The following is a 14,634-nucleotide window of genomic DNA, read 5'->3' as shown; positions in this document are numbered from 1 at the left end:
ATGGAAAAATATATAATGAAACTATTTACCTTTGATACAAGGTGGTCACAATTGATCTTAACCACTAGATGTGATATTGGGTCGCTGCAGTTATTTTATTAACCAAGCTCAAAGTCCAAAAGAAAAATTTTCAAACTTTATGACATATCTAAGCTATCAGACTTCACATAAGATAGTTATAAGTAATTGTGACCTCCATGTGTGAAAGGTAAATGGTCTCATTGTATACAATCCCATTAACTATTTACAACATAATATATATTATATAAGATTTTATTCAATCCAATTAAGGTACACCTCCAAATTTTATCATAACATGTAATTTTGGTGTTAAAAATTATTAGGATTATCTAACAATCTATGTTCATATCTAATTATAAATTTTTAAACTCCAAAAATGGTTAAAATCAAGTAGGTCTATAAATATATGCAAATATTGAAAATAGACATATTAGATAATGTATTGTAAGATGCACTATTTCTAGGACTCAAAATCTTTTTTTTTTGTTTTTCATAGTCACACATCTCGATGTTGAGATGACCAGTTAGAGTGTTTTTCAACATTAAAACAACATTTTTTCGATGGATTTTTTAGGTACATCTTTATTTTTATAGTTTAAGGTTGCAACCTTAAATAAATTATTTTCTTAAATAATAATTTAAAATATAAATTATTTTTTAATAATATTTAATAAATAACATATAAAATATATTTTATATAAATAATATATTATTTTATATTATATGATATTATATAATATTAGATATATATATATAATATAATATAATATTTATATAATATATATTGTTAATATTATATATATTATATATTATATATTATATTTATTTTATTAATATAATTTATATTATGTAATATATATAATATAATACATATTTGTATGAAATATATTATATATCATATATTATTATATTATATATTTATATTTGTGTTTTTAATATATATTTGTTATCAAACATAAACATAGGTACTCATAATTTCTTTAAACTTTTCAGAAAATAATATTCCACTTCCCAAAAAAGGACCTCTTTTTTTCAAGAAAACATTTATCTTCCTGCAAACAAACGCGCCGAATAGTTGCATATTTAAAATTTATCAAAGATTTTCTTATCTAAGAAGACTATTAATGCTTTTAAATCAAAGATTTTCCTATTCAATACTTAAGCACTTTGGTCATTTCTGCATTTGAAGGTCCATAGGCGAAACCCTAAAAAGATCCGGGTGTAGCTTAGTAGTTTCTAAAGGTCACCGGGGCTACTATAGTAATCTATGGATCTCCGATTCAGATAATCCACTGCAACGAAAAACGTATTATTTATTGAATATTTATGATGGGAAATGGGGATTGAGCAATTCGAGAACGTCATCCGCCTTATCCGGTTTGGGAGTTTCTAAAACCTCCTTACAACCTCTTATGACAACCTTCTACGTGGGCCTGTTAAGACCGGACACGTGGACGGCCTACGAGGACAAACTTAATTTAGAATGCTCTTTGTACGGGTCTTGGATTATTTTGCGTTGGTCTAAGCCGAGGACCTACACTATGCCCATGGCCTTGAGGAGTCATTGCGGCCAGTGCAAGCCACATGCATACCCCCAGGATTAAGTTTTTATAAAGCCTAGGTTTTATGAAAATAGAATAAAGCCTCATCTCCAATATTCGTTTGGAAGCCACTTTGGACAATGAAAATCTTCACGATGGCTCTAACAATAAAATTTGAAGCTAAAAAAGTTTACAAATTTTTTATTTTCATTTTTTAACACTTTTTTAGTTGGCTAGAACTCAGCCCAACTCAGGCTAAATTACTCGAACTCAAGCTGAGTTACTCAGACTCAGGCTGAGTACTTAGCTCGGTCCTAGCCGAGTACCCGGCTCGAGTCGATATTTCCGACAGTGCTTTCTACTATATATATATATATATATGGGAAAATATCATGTCAGCCCGTAGATTGACAGCTATAGTGTCAGCCAACGGCCCAAATTGAATTTTAGCCCAATTCAATGGCCACAATTAGCCCAATTCAATGGCCACAACCTCATTTCGTATTTGAATTTTTATTTTTTTATACAAATCCAAATCACTTGAAATTTTAAACGTCTACTCTTAAAAACAATAATATAATATAATAAAAATATTAAAAAATAAATAGTGTTTTCACCCATAGGTGCAGTGTCGTATGATTAAATTAGATGGCATAGATAAAACAAACACCACTAGCATGCTGTTGTTACGGACATAGTATGTCTATTGCGATAAGAAAAAAACACACGGTATCGCCACAGACATGCTCAAAATTGTCGATAAGAGTTTTTAAAAATGTTCAAAATCGTCTATAAGAGTTTTTAAGACCTCCCTCTCTCTTTATATATATATAGAGAGAGAGGGTGCGGTTTGCATAAAGCCTAGGCTCTAAACAATCAAATTAGAGCTTACCTTCAAATAGTGTCGAGAAATGTGGTTTTAATACTGATAATCTTTGTGATAACCTTAAAATATATTTTTATCTTTATTTATAAAGTTTAAAGATTAAAAATAGTGTACATTGACAGATCTATGAAAATCTTGAAAATTGAAGATCAAAAAATACGTTGCAAAATACACTATCTCCAAACCTTGAAATCCATTTTTTTCTCATGTCCATACATCTTGATGTCGAGATGATCAATTTGAGGACATTTGGGCATCTAAACAACCTCTTCTAGTGAAATTTTTGAAGTAGGCTCTAATTTGATTGTTTAAAGCCTCGGCTCTATATAAACTTTTCCTCTATATATATATATGTGAAAAATTATTACATATTGGCTGGACCGCATTTCCACAATATGAGGTCCCTAGGTATAAAGCATTTGTCCTAAAGATGGATGGAAATTGGTGGTCCATCTAAAAACAACAATTACTGACTGGTCAAATTTTTTTCCTATTATAATTATTATTTATAGTTTTCAAATTTTTATTTACTTTTTCATATTTGCTAAAATTATATATTCTCTAAAAATTACGATTAAATTATATTTAAAAAATATATTTACTACTGCCAAGCCCGCATTTCTACAATATGCGAGCTGATAGCATATATATATATATATATATATATATATATATATATATATATATATATATATATATATATATATATATATATATATATTAATTTTTTTAAAAAAGAAAACTAATTAGAGACCAAATGCAGCGCTTGTTAAAGAATTCTCAGAGTTGCACTATATTAAGAGCCTTCTAAAGAGTGCAGAGACTTAGATCTAAACTGTCTTTTGGTTGAAATTGATAGGAGGTCGAATGAGAATCACATAGAAACCAGTCTTACCAAAACAGATTAAAAAGAATTATAATTTAACCCTAAACACACATAAACTCTATTTAAGTGCTAAAAAGTCACTCTCGCTTTCAATTCACCAGAAAGAAGTATCGTAAATAACTCACAACCACAAATTATCTTATAAAAGACAATCGCTATTGAAAAAAACTGAAAAAGATAGAACACAAAGACAATGAAGGAAGTCAATTCTTTTAAAATGAAAGTTTTTTATTTAATCCTTACCCATTGTTCACACATATGGGTGAGTAAGACCCACAAGATCCGCATGTTCATGGAACTCATTCAAATTCGATAAATTTCTTGTATTTTTGAGAGAAACACTTCAAAAAATTCATGGGTTTTATTCTTGTGGTCTTTCTTCCTGAAGTGTGAACCTACAAATTGTAGACAGCTCTAGAATTTGAGGTCAGTCCTTAATGTGAGTCAAAGTTTACTTACCCATTAAACATAAGCCAAAAGATATCATGTTCCTGCAGGAATATACTATCCACCTACTCCCTGGCGCGATTCCTATAGTTGGAATACTTTTTAGATCCCAAATTGTGGGGATGCAATCACTACAACCTGGCAATAAAAAAAAAAACAATTAACTCTCACTCTCTGCTGAGAAAAAATGGCATCCCTAGATTGCACTGGAACCATCCAATTTTTGGAAGGAATAATTTAGATGTTCAAGAATTCAAAATCCAAATTTTTTTTTTTGAAAAAATAATCAACTAGCTATAATTGTATGGATCCCAAAATTTCAATAAAAAAACCACTTCCAAGTAAGTGTTTTGCCCGAGGCTCTCGATAGAGCATAGTGTATGCCTTGAAAGAAAAATGATCGACAAAAATTAAAGAAATGATCGCTATTTTTCACTTAAGATGTGTTGTAATTTGAAAAACTAACTTGCCTTGTAACCTATATTATAGATTTGTGTAGACACCTGAATTCGATCGAGGAAGCTCTGGAAATCCATAATATCCTGCGCAAACTACCTCGAAGTTTGAATCACTCAAAACACATCCTGACCCCATCCGTAAACTGGCTCTCATAAGCCTCAAATCACTCGGCAGAGCTCAAAGCACCAGAGAATTCATCTGAAAAGCAAAGCAGGGCAAATCAGAACCCCATGATTACCAATTTGAAGGCAATCCGAAAGGAAAAGGTTTTGGCACCACGGCAAGTGGGATCGGCTACACTTGCAGTGGCGCCTACGCCATTCCCCATAGAGGCACAAGACTGACCGACACTCCATTCATGCATGACGATACCAGGAAGGAGAAAAAGGCCTGTCACCATTGCGAGTGGCGCCGATGCCACTGATACCAACGCCTGGCCTCTGACAGTCAAAATTGAAGACAACGTAGATGTACGGACATGTGTTATGCGGAAGTACGGACTGACATATGTTAGAAGGTACTGACATGTTAGATGTCAATACGGAAGGACGTGCTACCCTCGGATTCATCGAATGATAGGTCACATCAACCATCGATCGTACGATGACACCCAAACGGTCGACTGACACCAACGAGGGTCCGAATTGCACCAAATGCTGTGGGAACAAGGGTGGATTCAGATTGGTCAATCAGAAGAACGGTAGGAAGCACGGAAGACGAGGCAAGGGAATATTTCCTTTGATTATTTAGTTCTCTGTGGGTAGGATCAGTCCAAGACTGAATCAAGCTATGATTTACCCTGGTAAAAGAAGGCGTAGAGTCTGCATTGGAGCTATCTTATGGTTCATCTGGACAGGAGGGAAATTCTCGTACATTCAATTCCAGATACCACGCAGTTTCTTGATTAAAGGACATGTTCGAAAATCAGGTTGTATCCGAGGCTTGGATACATATGAAGTTTTGATGAATCTTAATAGAGGATTTTGAAAACCGACGGCATAAACTAGCAACATCTGTTCTGTATGAGAAACGAAATCCAGCGATATGGTTCCCGATACACACAAAAATACAAAATATCATAAAAGCAGTGAATCAACCATGATTTCATACACCAGCATCTCATCTTTGATAGGGAAATAGCAACTTATTAGAGGAACACGAGTCCATCAAAGTACAATAACCGACAGCCCAAAAGTTCTCAAACAGAGATTTAGTAGTTGAAACTTTACTAGACATCAGCTTCTGCCTTTATAAACCATGTCCTATTCACATATACGGATCTCACTCAGCTGAAAACATCTCAAATCCTCCATTACATGTGGGGTTTAATGTTGAGGCGGGTTGCAATCTTCTGACCCAGTGACTTGTCACACTGCATTCAATCAATCCGATCACATTAGAATCAACAGAGAAAGAGATATTCACCGACAGAGAGAGAGAGAGAGATCACATTAGAATCAACAGAGAAAGAGATATTCACAGAGAGAGAGAGAGAGAGGTTGATCTAGGATCACAGACCAGCTTAACAAGTCATAGCCTGGAATTCTGGGGATATTAATCAGATAAGATGATTTCATAGAATTCGTGCCAATTATTTGCCTTTTGAAACTAAGTCCAGACAAATTAAAGCCCATTTCCACCAAATGGGTATTAATTCCCAAGCTGGGTAGATTAAAAAATTGCTTTAAATTCATTACTAACCCCAACCAAAATTCAAAACTCTGGATCCTAACCTATCTTTGAAGTCAAATAAAACATGTTGTAAACCCATTACTAACTTCAAGCCAAACCCAAAAAAGGAAAGAATCTTGGCCTGAATTTGGCTGGAATTGAGACCAACACAGGCATTTGACAGTTTACAGGATGATGTATACTATGAAATAAGAAAAATATATGGATACTAACCTGAGACCAGTAAGAAATCCAGATGCTGCGGATCTCATGGGTGACTCTAGTGTCTGATAAAGCATCAACAATTCGTTTGACGAAGCGCTCTTGCCTGCATAGAAATGAGACATCACCATTAGATGCATTTTTAAGAACAGAAGTGAAAGAAATCATCCTGGATTCTTGGGCTTATCGGGAGAAGAATGACTCTTGTTTTTTTGACCTTTTCATTTTCAACTACTATCAGAAGCGTAAATTTCGCCAAAAAATATATTAAACAGTATTGGAGGAATAGTACTCAAGACAAGAAGAGTTGAGTAATTCACCTGTCTGGTGCAAATGATCTGTATCTGTCGCCTGGCTGTTTGAAGTTGTTCTCCTTTTCGATCACACACTTTAATGAAACCACAAGAACGACAATTATGTTCTTTAGAATGCAGCCATACCAAGGAAAAAAAGAAATCTCCATGTTCCTTTTGTAAGCAAAAGAGGAATTGAAGTCCATGTAGTGAAGAATAATGTAATCCTCGCAGAAGATTGAAAAGAAGTATAAAACACCATGGTGTTTAAAGTTTCAGGCATGTTCTGATTCCATGTAGTATCCATTTGGATGCCAATTGTGAAAAACCAAAATAAGCAAAAGAAAAAAACAGCAACTGAAGAACTTCAAGAGATAATTATTGAGTAAAATTACAGTGATTCACAAACTACTCATATACCAAAACTCAAGTAAGAGAAATAAACTCACCCTCTCACGTTTCCCGCTGACAAGTTGAGGGGGGAGAGGGCACCGCTCAGCATGACGCACAGGATCAAACCTTGAGGGGAAATAATCCACCTGCAACTCATTAAAAACCAAATCAGATACAAATACAGTTGGAGGATCCTAAAATTACATATACAAAGTCATAAGCAAAGAAGAATAGTTCTGTCCTACTTTTTAAATAGGAAGAGAAGGATTTAACAAAAAGAAATTTAAATTATGATAGAATGGTCCATCTTTCTCAAAAAAAGATAATGATAAAATGTGTCCAGCCCATGGAGGATCTTATCCTAGCACCTCAATGTCCTACACTTCACTGAACCATCTAAAACAAAGACCTAATCGTTTATGGTACTTGACAGAATGTTCTCTCTGTTGTTTTTCTTTATAAATGTCTCTTGATTCATTTTACAGCAAATTGTATTCCAACTTCTAAGACTTTAGATACATTTGCCATTTATCAATGAATCCTATTAATATAAAAAAAAAAAATTTTAAAAAAAACAAGGCATTTTTGAATATCATTATATATCAAAATTCGTCGAGCTGACTTGGGACTCACCCAAGTTTGTTTGGCTCAAGACCCTGGTGAGTCCCAAGTGAAAATAGGGACTGCCCAGGTCTTACCTTTTTTTGACATGTTTATTGTTAGTTTTTTAACAGATTCAGCTAAACCGTGTACCAACTGGGCCACGTCGGACGAGGGAACTTGGGCTTGGAATCTTGGGGAGTCCAAGGCAAGAGTCCTTGTTTTTAAACACTGGTTAATACAAATGAGAAAACAATACCTCTTCATCCCTGTGTGCGAAATTCATAAACCCATCATAGTGGTTGTTGTGATGGGCGCATTTGGGAGCATTAACAGGGAGCATCAAGTAGTTCGGTCCGAGACGATGCCTCTGAGTGTCACCGTAAGCGAAGGTCCTCGCCTGGAGAAACTTGTCATCAGAGTAATAGATCCCAGGAACCACAATTCCAGGGTTGAAGGCGAGTTGCTCATTCTCATTGAAGAAATTGTCAATGTTGCGGTTCAAAACCATGCGGCCCACCGGCTGAAGGGGAAACATATCCTCAGGCCATTCCTTGGTAACATCCACAGGATCGAAATCAAACCTATCTTGATCCTCAGGATTCATGGTTTGGATGAAAAGTTTCCATTCCGGGTAGTTTCCGGCCGCGATCGAGTCATACAGATCCTTAGTAGCATGGCTGTGGTTGGTTCCTCCCACAATAACTGCCTCATCATCATATAGGGACTTCACCCCACATGTGGGCTTCCAGTGAAACTTCGCTAAAGTCGCCTTTCCTGCCTTGTTAAGAAGCGTGTATGCACTGACACCAAACCCTTCCATGTGACGATAATCCGTGGGGATACCGACATCGTCATAGAACCATGCGAACGTGGAGAGACTCTCGGGGTGGTGAGACAGGAAGTCGAGGATCCTCCAGTTCTCTTGGATGTGTGATTTGGGGTTTGGTTTGAAGGCATGGATCACGTCAGGAAACTTCATAGGATCACGTACGAAGAAGACAGGGAAGTTGTTCCCAACCAAGTCCCAGTTGCCCTGAGAAAGACAATGGGGGTTCATAATCAGTAAGAAATGACTGCAGGGCTTCATTGTTTAACCATGGGGTTTTACATATAGGTAAGTATTTGGCAATTCAACAGATAAGTTGAAGAAACAGCATAAATTATAAAGCATGTACTAAATTTCTTTTGATGTTCATTGCCTCCAATTGTCTTTCAAAGTTGGCCTGAGAAAGACAATGGGGGGTTCATAATCAGTAAGAAATGACTGCAGGGCTTCATGGTTTAGCCATGGGGTTTCACATATAAGTAAGTCTTTGGCAATTCAAGAGATAAGTTGAAGAAAACAGCATAAATATATACAGCATGTGCTAAATTTCTTGTGATATCTCATTGCCTGCCATTGTCTTGCAAACATTGCCTTCCGGTTCAATCGAAACCGTTAGAGGACATAGTTAAATGTCCTATCTTATGAGACATAAATTCCTAGTAAAACTAAATTTAGTGTGTTTTGAGAATCTTGATTGAGAACGATACTAGGATTTGAGCTATATATCATCTAGAAGGCACCTCTCCTTTCAGATTCTGATAAATAATGCTTTTCATACATGCATTTGATAAAGATAATTTTCAAAAAAATTTTATATTTCTTCCAAAAGAAACTCTGCGGTTGCTAGTCTGAAGACCAGAAAAAGGAGGAGGGTTGTATATGATTGTCAGCTAGTGTAAAACTTGTGCGCCATCTTTTCATAAATCTTGAAAAAATAGTTGGAATAAAGCTCGAATTATGATGATGATATATTTTTTTTTAAAAAGATACAATATTTTTTAAATTTTTGAACTTTTAAATCACAAATATTTATTGTTTAATTTTTTTTCCATTTTGAAATTAGGAATACTAAAGAGATGCTATGTACATTCTCTCTCTCAAAGTAGGATCCTCAGAGTCGAGTTCCACACATGCATACCAAGACGACTCTTTTTAAAAATTTTAAATTTTATTAAAAATAGTGGAATATGGCACTTTTTTAATTATTTTTTAGCTATGAATTTTTATTTGAAAATATTTTCCAACTCAAAATAAAGGATACGAAAATAATTTATCCTTACAAAATACATTTGCAATAAAAAAGGTTCGATAAATTCTCAAATTTATCTCAATTTCCCATATTTTCTATCTTTCAATAAACTTAAGAAACAACATAACTAAGAATAGGCTCAAGGCTAGGTGGTCAGGGTGGTGGGGTCGCAATAACATGAACTCTTGAATTCCATTCTTACCACGAGTAAAGGACCCATCTCAACTGAACAACCATTATAAAAAAAAAAAAAAAATCTTTCTTCTAAGTTTTAAATGATGAATTTATTACTTTCAAACATTACGTGAATCAATGTAAAATATGATCTTTGAATATTAATTTTCAAGTTGAGTGGTTGTGAACAAAACCCATTTTTAATTAAAAAATAAAACATATGCACTTAATATTTATCAAAAAAAAGAAAAAACACGTGCATATGCAAATATAAGAAATATGATATACTTTCACCCTACAGTGATCGTCACCAGAAACTAAACTATACAGCACAAAATCAAGCCATATTTGAAGTAATCAAGCAGATTGGACGTTTAAAAAGCGTTTATGTTCCCTAATGTCAGAGTAGAACAACATGCAAACAATTGACAGTAATCTACATTTCCCCAGGGTCTAAAAATAGAGTTCGTTGACCTGGATCGGCCACCTAAAAAGCCGTTGCATAATTCAATTATTTTTTAAAAAAATCATACTAATTTTTTAAAAATCTAGTTTTTTTTGTTTATAAAGAAAATAGCGACAATTACAATATGGTTGTTCATTATTGTACCAAAAGTAAACAAATACTAAAAATCTGTATTGTGTTGAGTATTTGTTATCTATTAAAATCATTTGTACAGTCAAAATGAAATTTAAAATACAACTTATAATAATAAAATAAGAAAAAAATTTATATAAGGGCACAACTTTAAAATGTAGAATTACATATGCACCTAAAAAATCATCAGAGAAGGTTGTTTTAATGTTGAACAAATATCTAATTGATCATTTCGACATCGAGATGTATGAATATGAAAGAAAAAAATATTTTGGATCCCAAAAATAGTGTATCTTTTAATACATTATCGAGACCGTCCATTTTCAAGATTTTCATATATTTATAGATCCGCTTGATTTAACTATTTTTTAAATTTAAAATTTTATAATTAAATATGAAAATAGAGTTTGAGATAATCTTAAGAATTTTTTCACCAAAATTATATGTTATTATAAAATTTGGAGGTGCACCTTAATTGAATTGTTTAAGGTTTCAACCTTATAGAAACCACACCATAAAACAAATCTCTCCAATTCAATTCGTTTCTATATTTAACTTAAAGAATTTTTATTTTTAAAAAAACTATGGAACAAATTTAGTGAAATAGGATATTAATAGAGTGAGATAGAAAAAGAGAAAAAAATTTATTAGAGTTGATTATTGATAAAGAGATGGATGCCACGAGAGACATAGAGAGAGATAGGTGGCAAGGAAAGAGAGAGAAATGTCAAAGAGGGGAGAGAACCTTTGGGTTTGGTTTTGTACCCGACGGAAGCTCTAAACAATCAAAGTAAAACGGACTTTCAAATAGTATTGAAAAGATGCTATTTCAATACTAAAAATCTTTGTGATGGCTTGAAAATTTATTTTTATTTTTAGTTATAAAATTTAAAACTTAAAAAATAATTTAGATCGAACAGATCTACAAACACTCGAAAATCTTAAAAAATAAAGGTGTAAAAATACATTGCAAGATGGACTAATTCTCATACTTGAAACCTACTTTTTGTCATGTCCTATTTTAGTAATTTTTTGAGGTGCGCCATAAATTGATGTTTAGAATCTCGCTTTTATGTAATTGTAAACTTTTCCATGCAATTAACATTGACAAATAGGGTGGACGATAAGTAATGGCCGAAGAGGTAGACGCAGAAGCCGTAAACACAGACGCCAAATTATTGAAAAGAGACAAATTATCTGAAGTCCACGTGTCCTGGCACCCCGAAGAAGTGACAGCTGGAAGTGAAATCGGCACCCCAGTACAAGGTGGCAGCTGCACAGAGATTTGTTTTGTCCGAGAAAAGCCAACAAAAAGACGTGCCGTTCAATTTTTTTTTCCCACCGCACGGCCTGTGAAACAACACAATGCAGTGACATTTTTTTTATTGGACATCTTTCGCCCTCTCTCCCACTGCATCTACCCTTTTCGCCTGGGAGATTATAATGTATGTAATATGTTAAGATAGCTATTATATATATATATATATAGGTTACAAGTAATTGTGATTTTTTTGTTTCAAAGGTAAATCTGATTTTGTTATTTCTAAGGTAAATCCTCTCTTTTATATATATACATATATATAAATAAATAAATGAAACTCTTCTCAACTTCTATAGGTGAAAATAAACAATAATTTTGTCTATTCTCCTCACCATCCAAACTTCATTGTACAGACACAATTATACGATAGTGTTTCATTTTTCATTTTTTTTTCTATAAATCTAAATTACTTGAAATTTGAAATGTGTGTACATCTTAGTAAAACGCACCTAATAAAAATATGAAAAAAATAATTCATGAAATATAAATTGACTAAAATACTATTGAAAATTTATAGAGGTATTTTGATTAATTTATATTTAACGAATTATTTTTTTCATATTTTTATTAAGTACACCTCACTAACATGTACACACACTTCAAATTTCAGATCATTCCGATTAGTAAAAATAAATAAATAAAAATTGAAATGCTATCGGACAATCTTGACCGTGTGATGAAATTTGGATGGTGATGAAAATAAGTGAAATTACTAATCATTTTCGCCTATGGACGTTTTATAGTATATTCCATATATAAAATCTTAATCAAGTGATTTATTCATTGCTCATAAAAATGTTGAAAGCTTATGTCCCTGATAATTTTTGTCTTTGTGTTCTTTAGAAATGAGGAGGCAAAATCTCATACTTTTACAATCGTAGTAGAGATTACAAAATTACAAAAGTAAAAAAAAATTGAGTTAGAGTGATCCATTTTTATTTGAATGACTTGAATTTTAAACTACATTTTGACTATGAAATGGATGTAGTGGTGAACAAATACTTAGTCATAAAGCATCTTCTCAATATTTATAAATTTTCAATAAAATAGTGAAAGTCTACAATATAAACCTCAATTTTTTTTGAAACTATAAGAAACTAGATTTTAAAAAAAAATTAGTGATTTCTTTTAAAAAAAAAAAGCGATCAAAATCCTTGATTTGGTCGATTTTTCAATCCGAATCGCCTATCCACCAATTTTTGAAGCGATCGATCCAATTCACCGATCTACTTTTTTAAACCTTGATAAAAAAGGCTAGCCTCCCATACAACAATTAATTACATGTGTAATGTTGACCTAGGCGTGCAACATGATGTTGACTTATGTAGATTGGGGGGAGGCTACTTTTAAAAATAGTTTAAAATTTTAGAATTTTCAAAAAAATTCAAAATCGGTTCAGTAGAACTAGCTTGACTGCTGTCTGGTTCAGAACAGCCAGAACCGGACGATTATGTGGGATACACAATCAGATCCCGAAATATTACAGAATTCAAAACGATCATGACGATTCACGATCCGAATCGCAGCATCTTGAAACACCGGTTATTTGCGGAGCTATATAAGAAGGAAATTAGAAAGCAAAAGGAGCTTCTTTCACGAGCTCGAAAGGAGAAATAGGCACACTACACATAAATATAAAACTCAAGGAAGAGACATCAACAGATACAAAAAGAAGAAGAAAGGAAAGGCAAAAAATTTATTAGAGATGGTACCTCTCTGGTGTAGAACTTTACAGCGAAACCACGAGGGTCTCTGATAGTTTCAGGGCTTCCACGCTCATGGATAACAGTTGAGAAGCGAACAATAAGCGGGGTCTGCACCCCTGGAGCTCGAAGAAGATCAGCACAAGTCAGATGAGAGATGTCATGGGTCACCTCAAAGAAACCCTTTGCACTTGCACCCCTCGCATGCACAATACGCTCTGGTGTGCGCTCCCTCGTGAAATGCGCAAGCTTCTCAATCAAATGATAGTCCTCAAGAAGAATAGGCCCTGCATCAGTGCCCCAACAACAACAAAAAGGGTTTTAATTCATTCATGTCATCAGATGTAGAGAGAGAGTAAATCGTTTTGGCCAAAGCCCGAGTATTTTGGCCGAGTCTATTTTCTAAACGCTGATATATAGGGAGTATTTTGGCCGAATCGATTTTCTTACCACTGATAAAGTAGATTTTCTAAACACTGATATATAGTGGATATTCTAAACACTGATATATAGTGAATATTTTGACCGAGTCGATTTTCTTAACCTTATATATAGAGTGAGATAGAGAGAGAGAGGCCCCCTGAATATGATATGGTGAGAGAAAGAAAGCCCCCCTGAATATGATAATGATTATTAACATATCTAACGAATCTCATTTTATAATGATCAGTAACAAAATATACTAACAAAAGGAGCCAGCCCTTTATATGATCATTTTTAGAGTGAGAATCAAAACTGCAACATTCAATGAAATGAAAAATCCGTACCAACTCACAACAAACGATAAAATCAACAGCCATGACAAACAATCAGAAAGAAGCCATGAATACCTCTAGATCCAACAGTCAATGAGGAGTCGTCATTCCAAACAGGTGCACCAGCGTTGGTGGTCATGAAAGGGGAATTGTAAGCGCTGGAAGGGCGATACTGGTTCAAATTTCATTAAAAATTTAGCCAAAAGTTAAATCTTCCTTCCAATTATCCAAAACCCAACTGTAAAATACTACAAAACCCAAAAACCTAGAGGGAGAAATCAAGAGCTATACCTTGTATGGATCCATGGCGCCTGACTCAATAGAGGATGGGCTAGAGAGAGAAGAGGAGCTTTATGTAAAGTATTTTGGTGAGTTTTCTCTTTAGGACTGCACATACTTATAGGAAAAAAGATGGGCCCAACTTCAAGATCTCTTATCCATATCTCACATGAATGTTAGAAAATTGTTAATTTTCAGAGAATCCTATGTATTTCATTGAGTAATGCACATTATACTTTGAAAAAATATTACATTTAACAAAAATCTTTTAGCTTTCAAATAAATATACATGTGGTTCCTCTCATAA

General features: G+C 33.7%; 1 protein-coding gene and 1 long non-coding RNA gene across 2 annotated transcripts; both read right to left on the bottom strand.

Moving 5' to 3' along the window:
• Nucleotides 1-4,209: 4,209 nt before the first annotated feature.
• LOC148780334 (uncharacterized) lies at nucleotides 4,210-4,735 on the bottom strand. Its single transcript, XR_016041183.1, has 2 exons — nucleotides 4,638-4,735; nucleotides 4,210-4,438 (listed from the first exon to the last, which is right to left on the bottom strand). It is a non-coding gene; the product is annotated as an uncharacterized LOC148780334 (long non-coding RNA).
• A 629-nt stretch (nucleotides 4,736-5,364) lies between these two features.
• LOC18424075 (catalase-1/2) lies at nucleotides 5,365-14,418 on the bottom strand. The gene is made up of 8 exons (XM_006828651.4): nucleotides 14,340-14,418; nucleotides 14,124-14,220; nucleotides 13,303-13,580; nucleotides 7,679-8,455; nucleotides 6,876-6,965; nucleotides 6,454-6,521; nucleotides 6,146-6,239; nucleotides 5,365-5,612 (listed from the first exon to the last, which is right to left on the bottom strand). Exons 1-8 carry the CDS (start codon nucleotides 14,352-14,354, stop codon nucleotides 5,553-5,555), a joined length of 1,479 nt encoding a protein of 492 aa, XP_006828714.1. The 5' UTR covers nucleotides 14,355-14,418; the 3' UTR covers nucleotides 5,365-5,552.
• Between the last annotated feature and the right edge of the window lie 216 nt (nucleotides 14,419-14,634).

The sequence above is a fragment of the Amborella trichopoda genome, chromosome 9, assembly GCF_054954075.1.
Source record: "Amborella trichopoda isolate Santa Cruz 75 chromosome 9, AtrichopodaSantaCruz75HAP2 v2.0, whole genome shotgun sequence".
Taxonomy (NCBI): Eukaryota; Viridiplantae; Streptophyta; class Magnoliopsida; order Amborellales; family Amborellaceae; genus Amborella; species Amborella trichopoda.
Note: the sequence above shows the minus strand (reverse complement) of the source record. Positions and strands in the feature narration are given on the sequence as shown.

Excerpts from the sequence above, each read along its gene's own strand:
- LOC18424075 (XM_006828651.4), bottom strand. Across the intron at positions 6,522-6,875 it reads TCAGCGGGAAACGTGAGAGG|TGTGTGATCGAAAAGGAGAA; the intron begins GTGAGTTTATTT and ends GTTTCATTAAAG. Across the intron at positions 5,613-6,145 it reads GGATTTCTTACTGGTCTCAG|TGTGACAAGTCACTGGGTCA; the intron begins GTTAGTATCCAT and ends GATTGAATGCAG.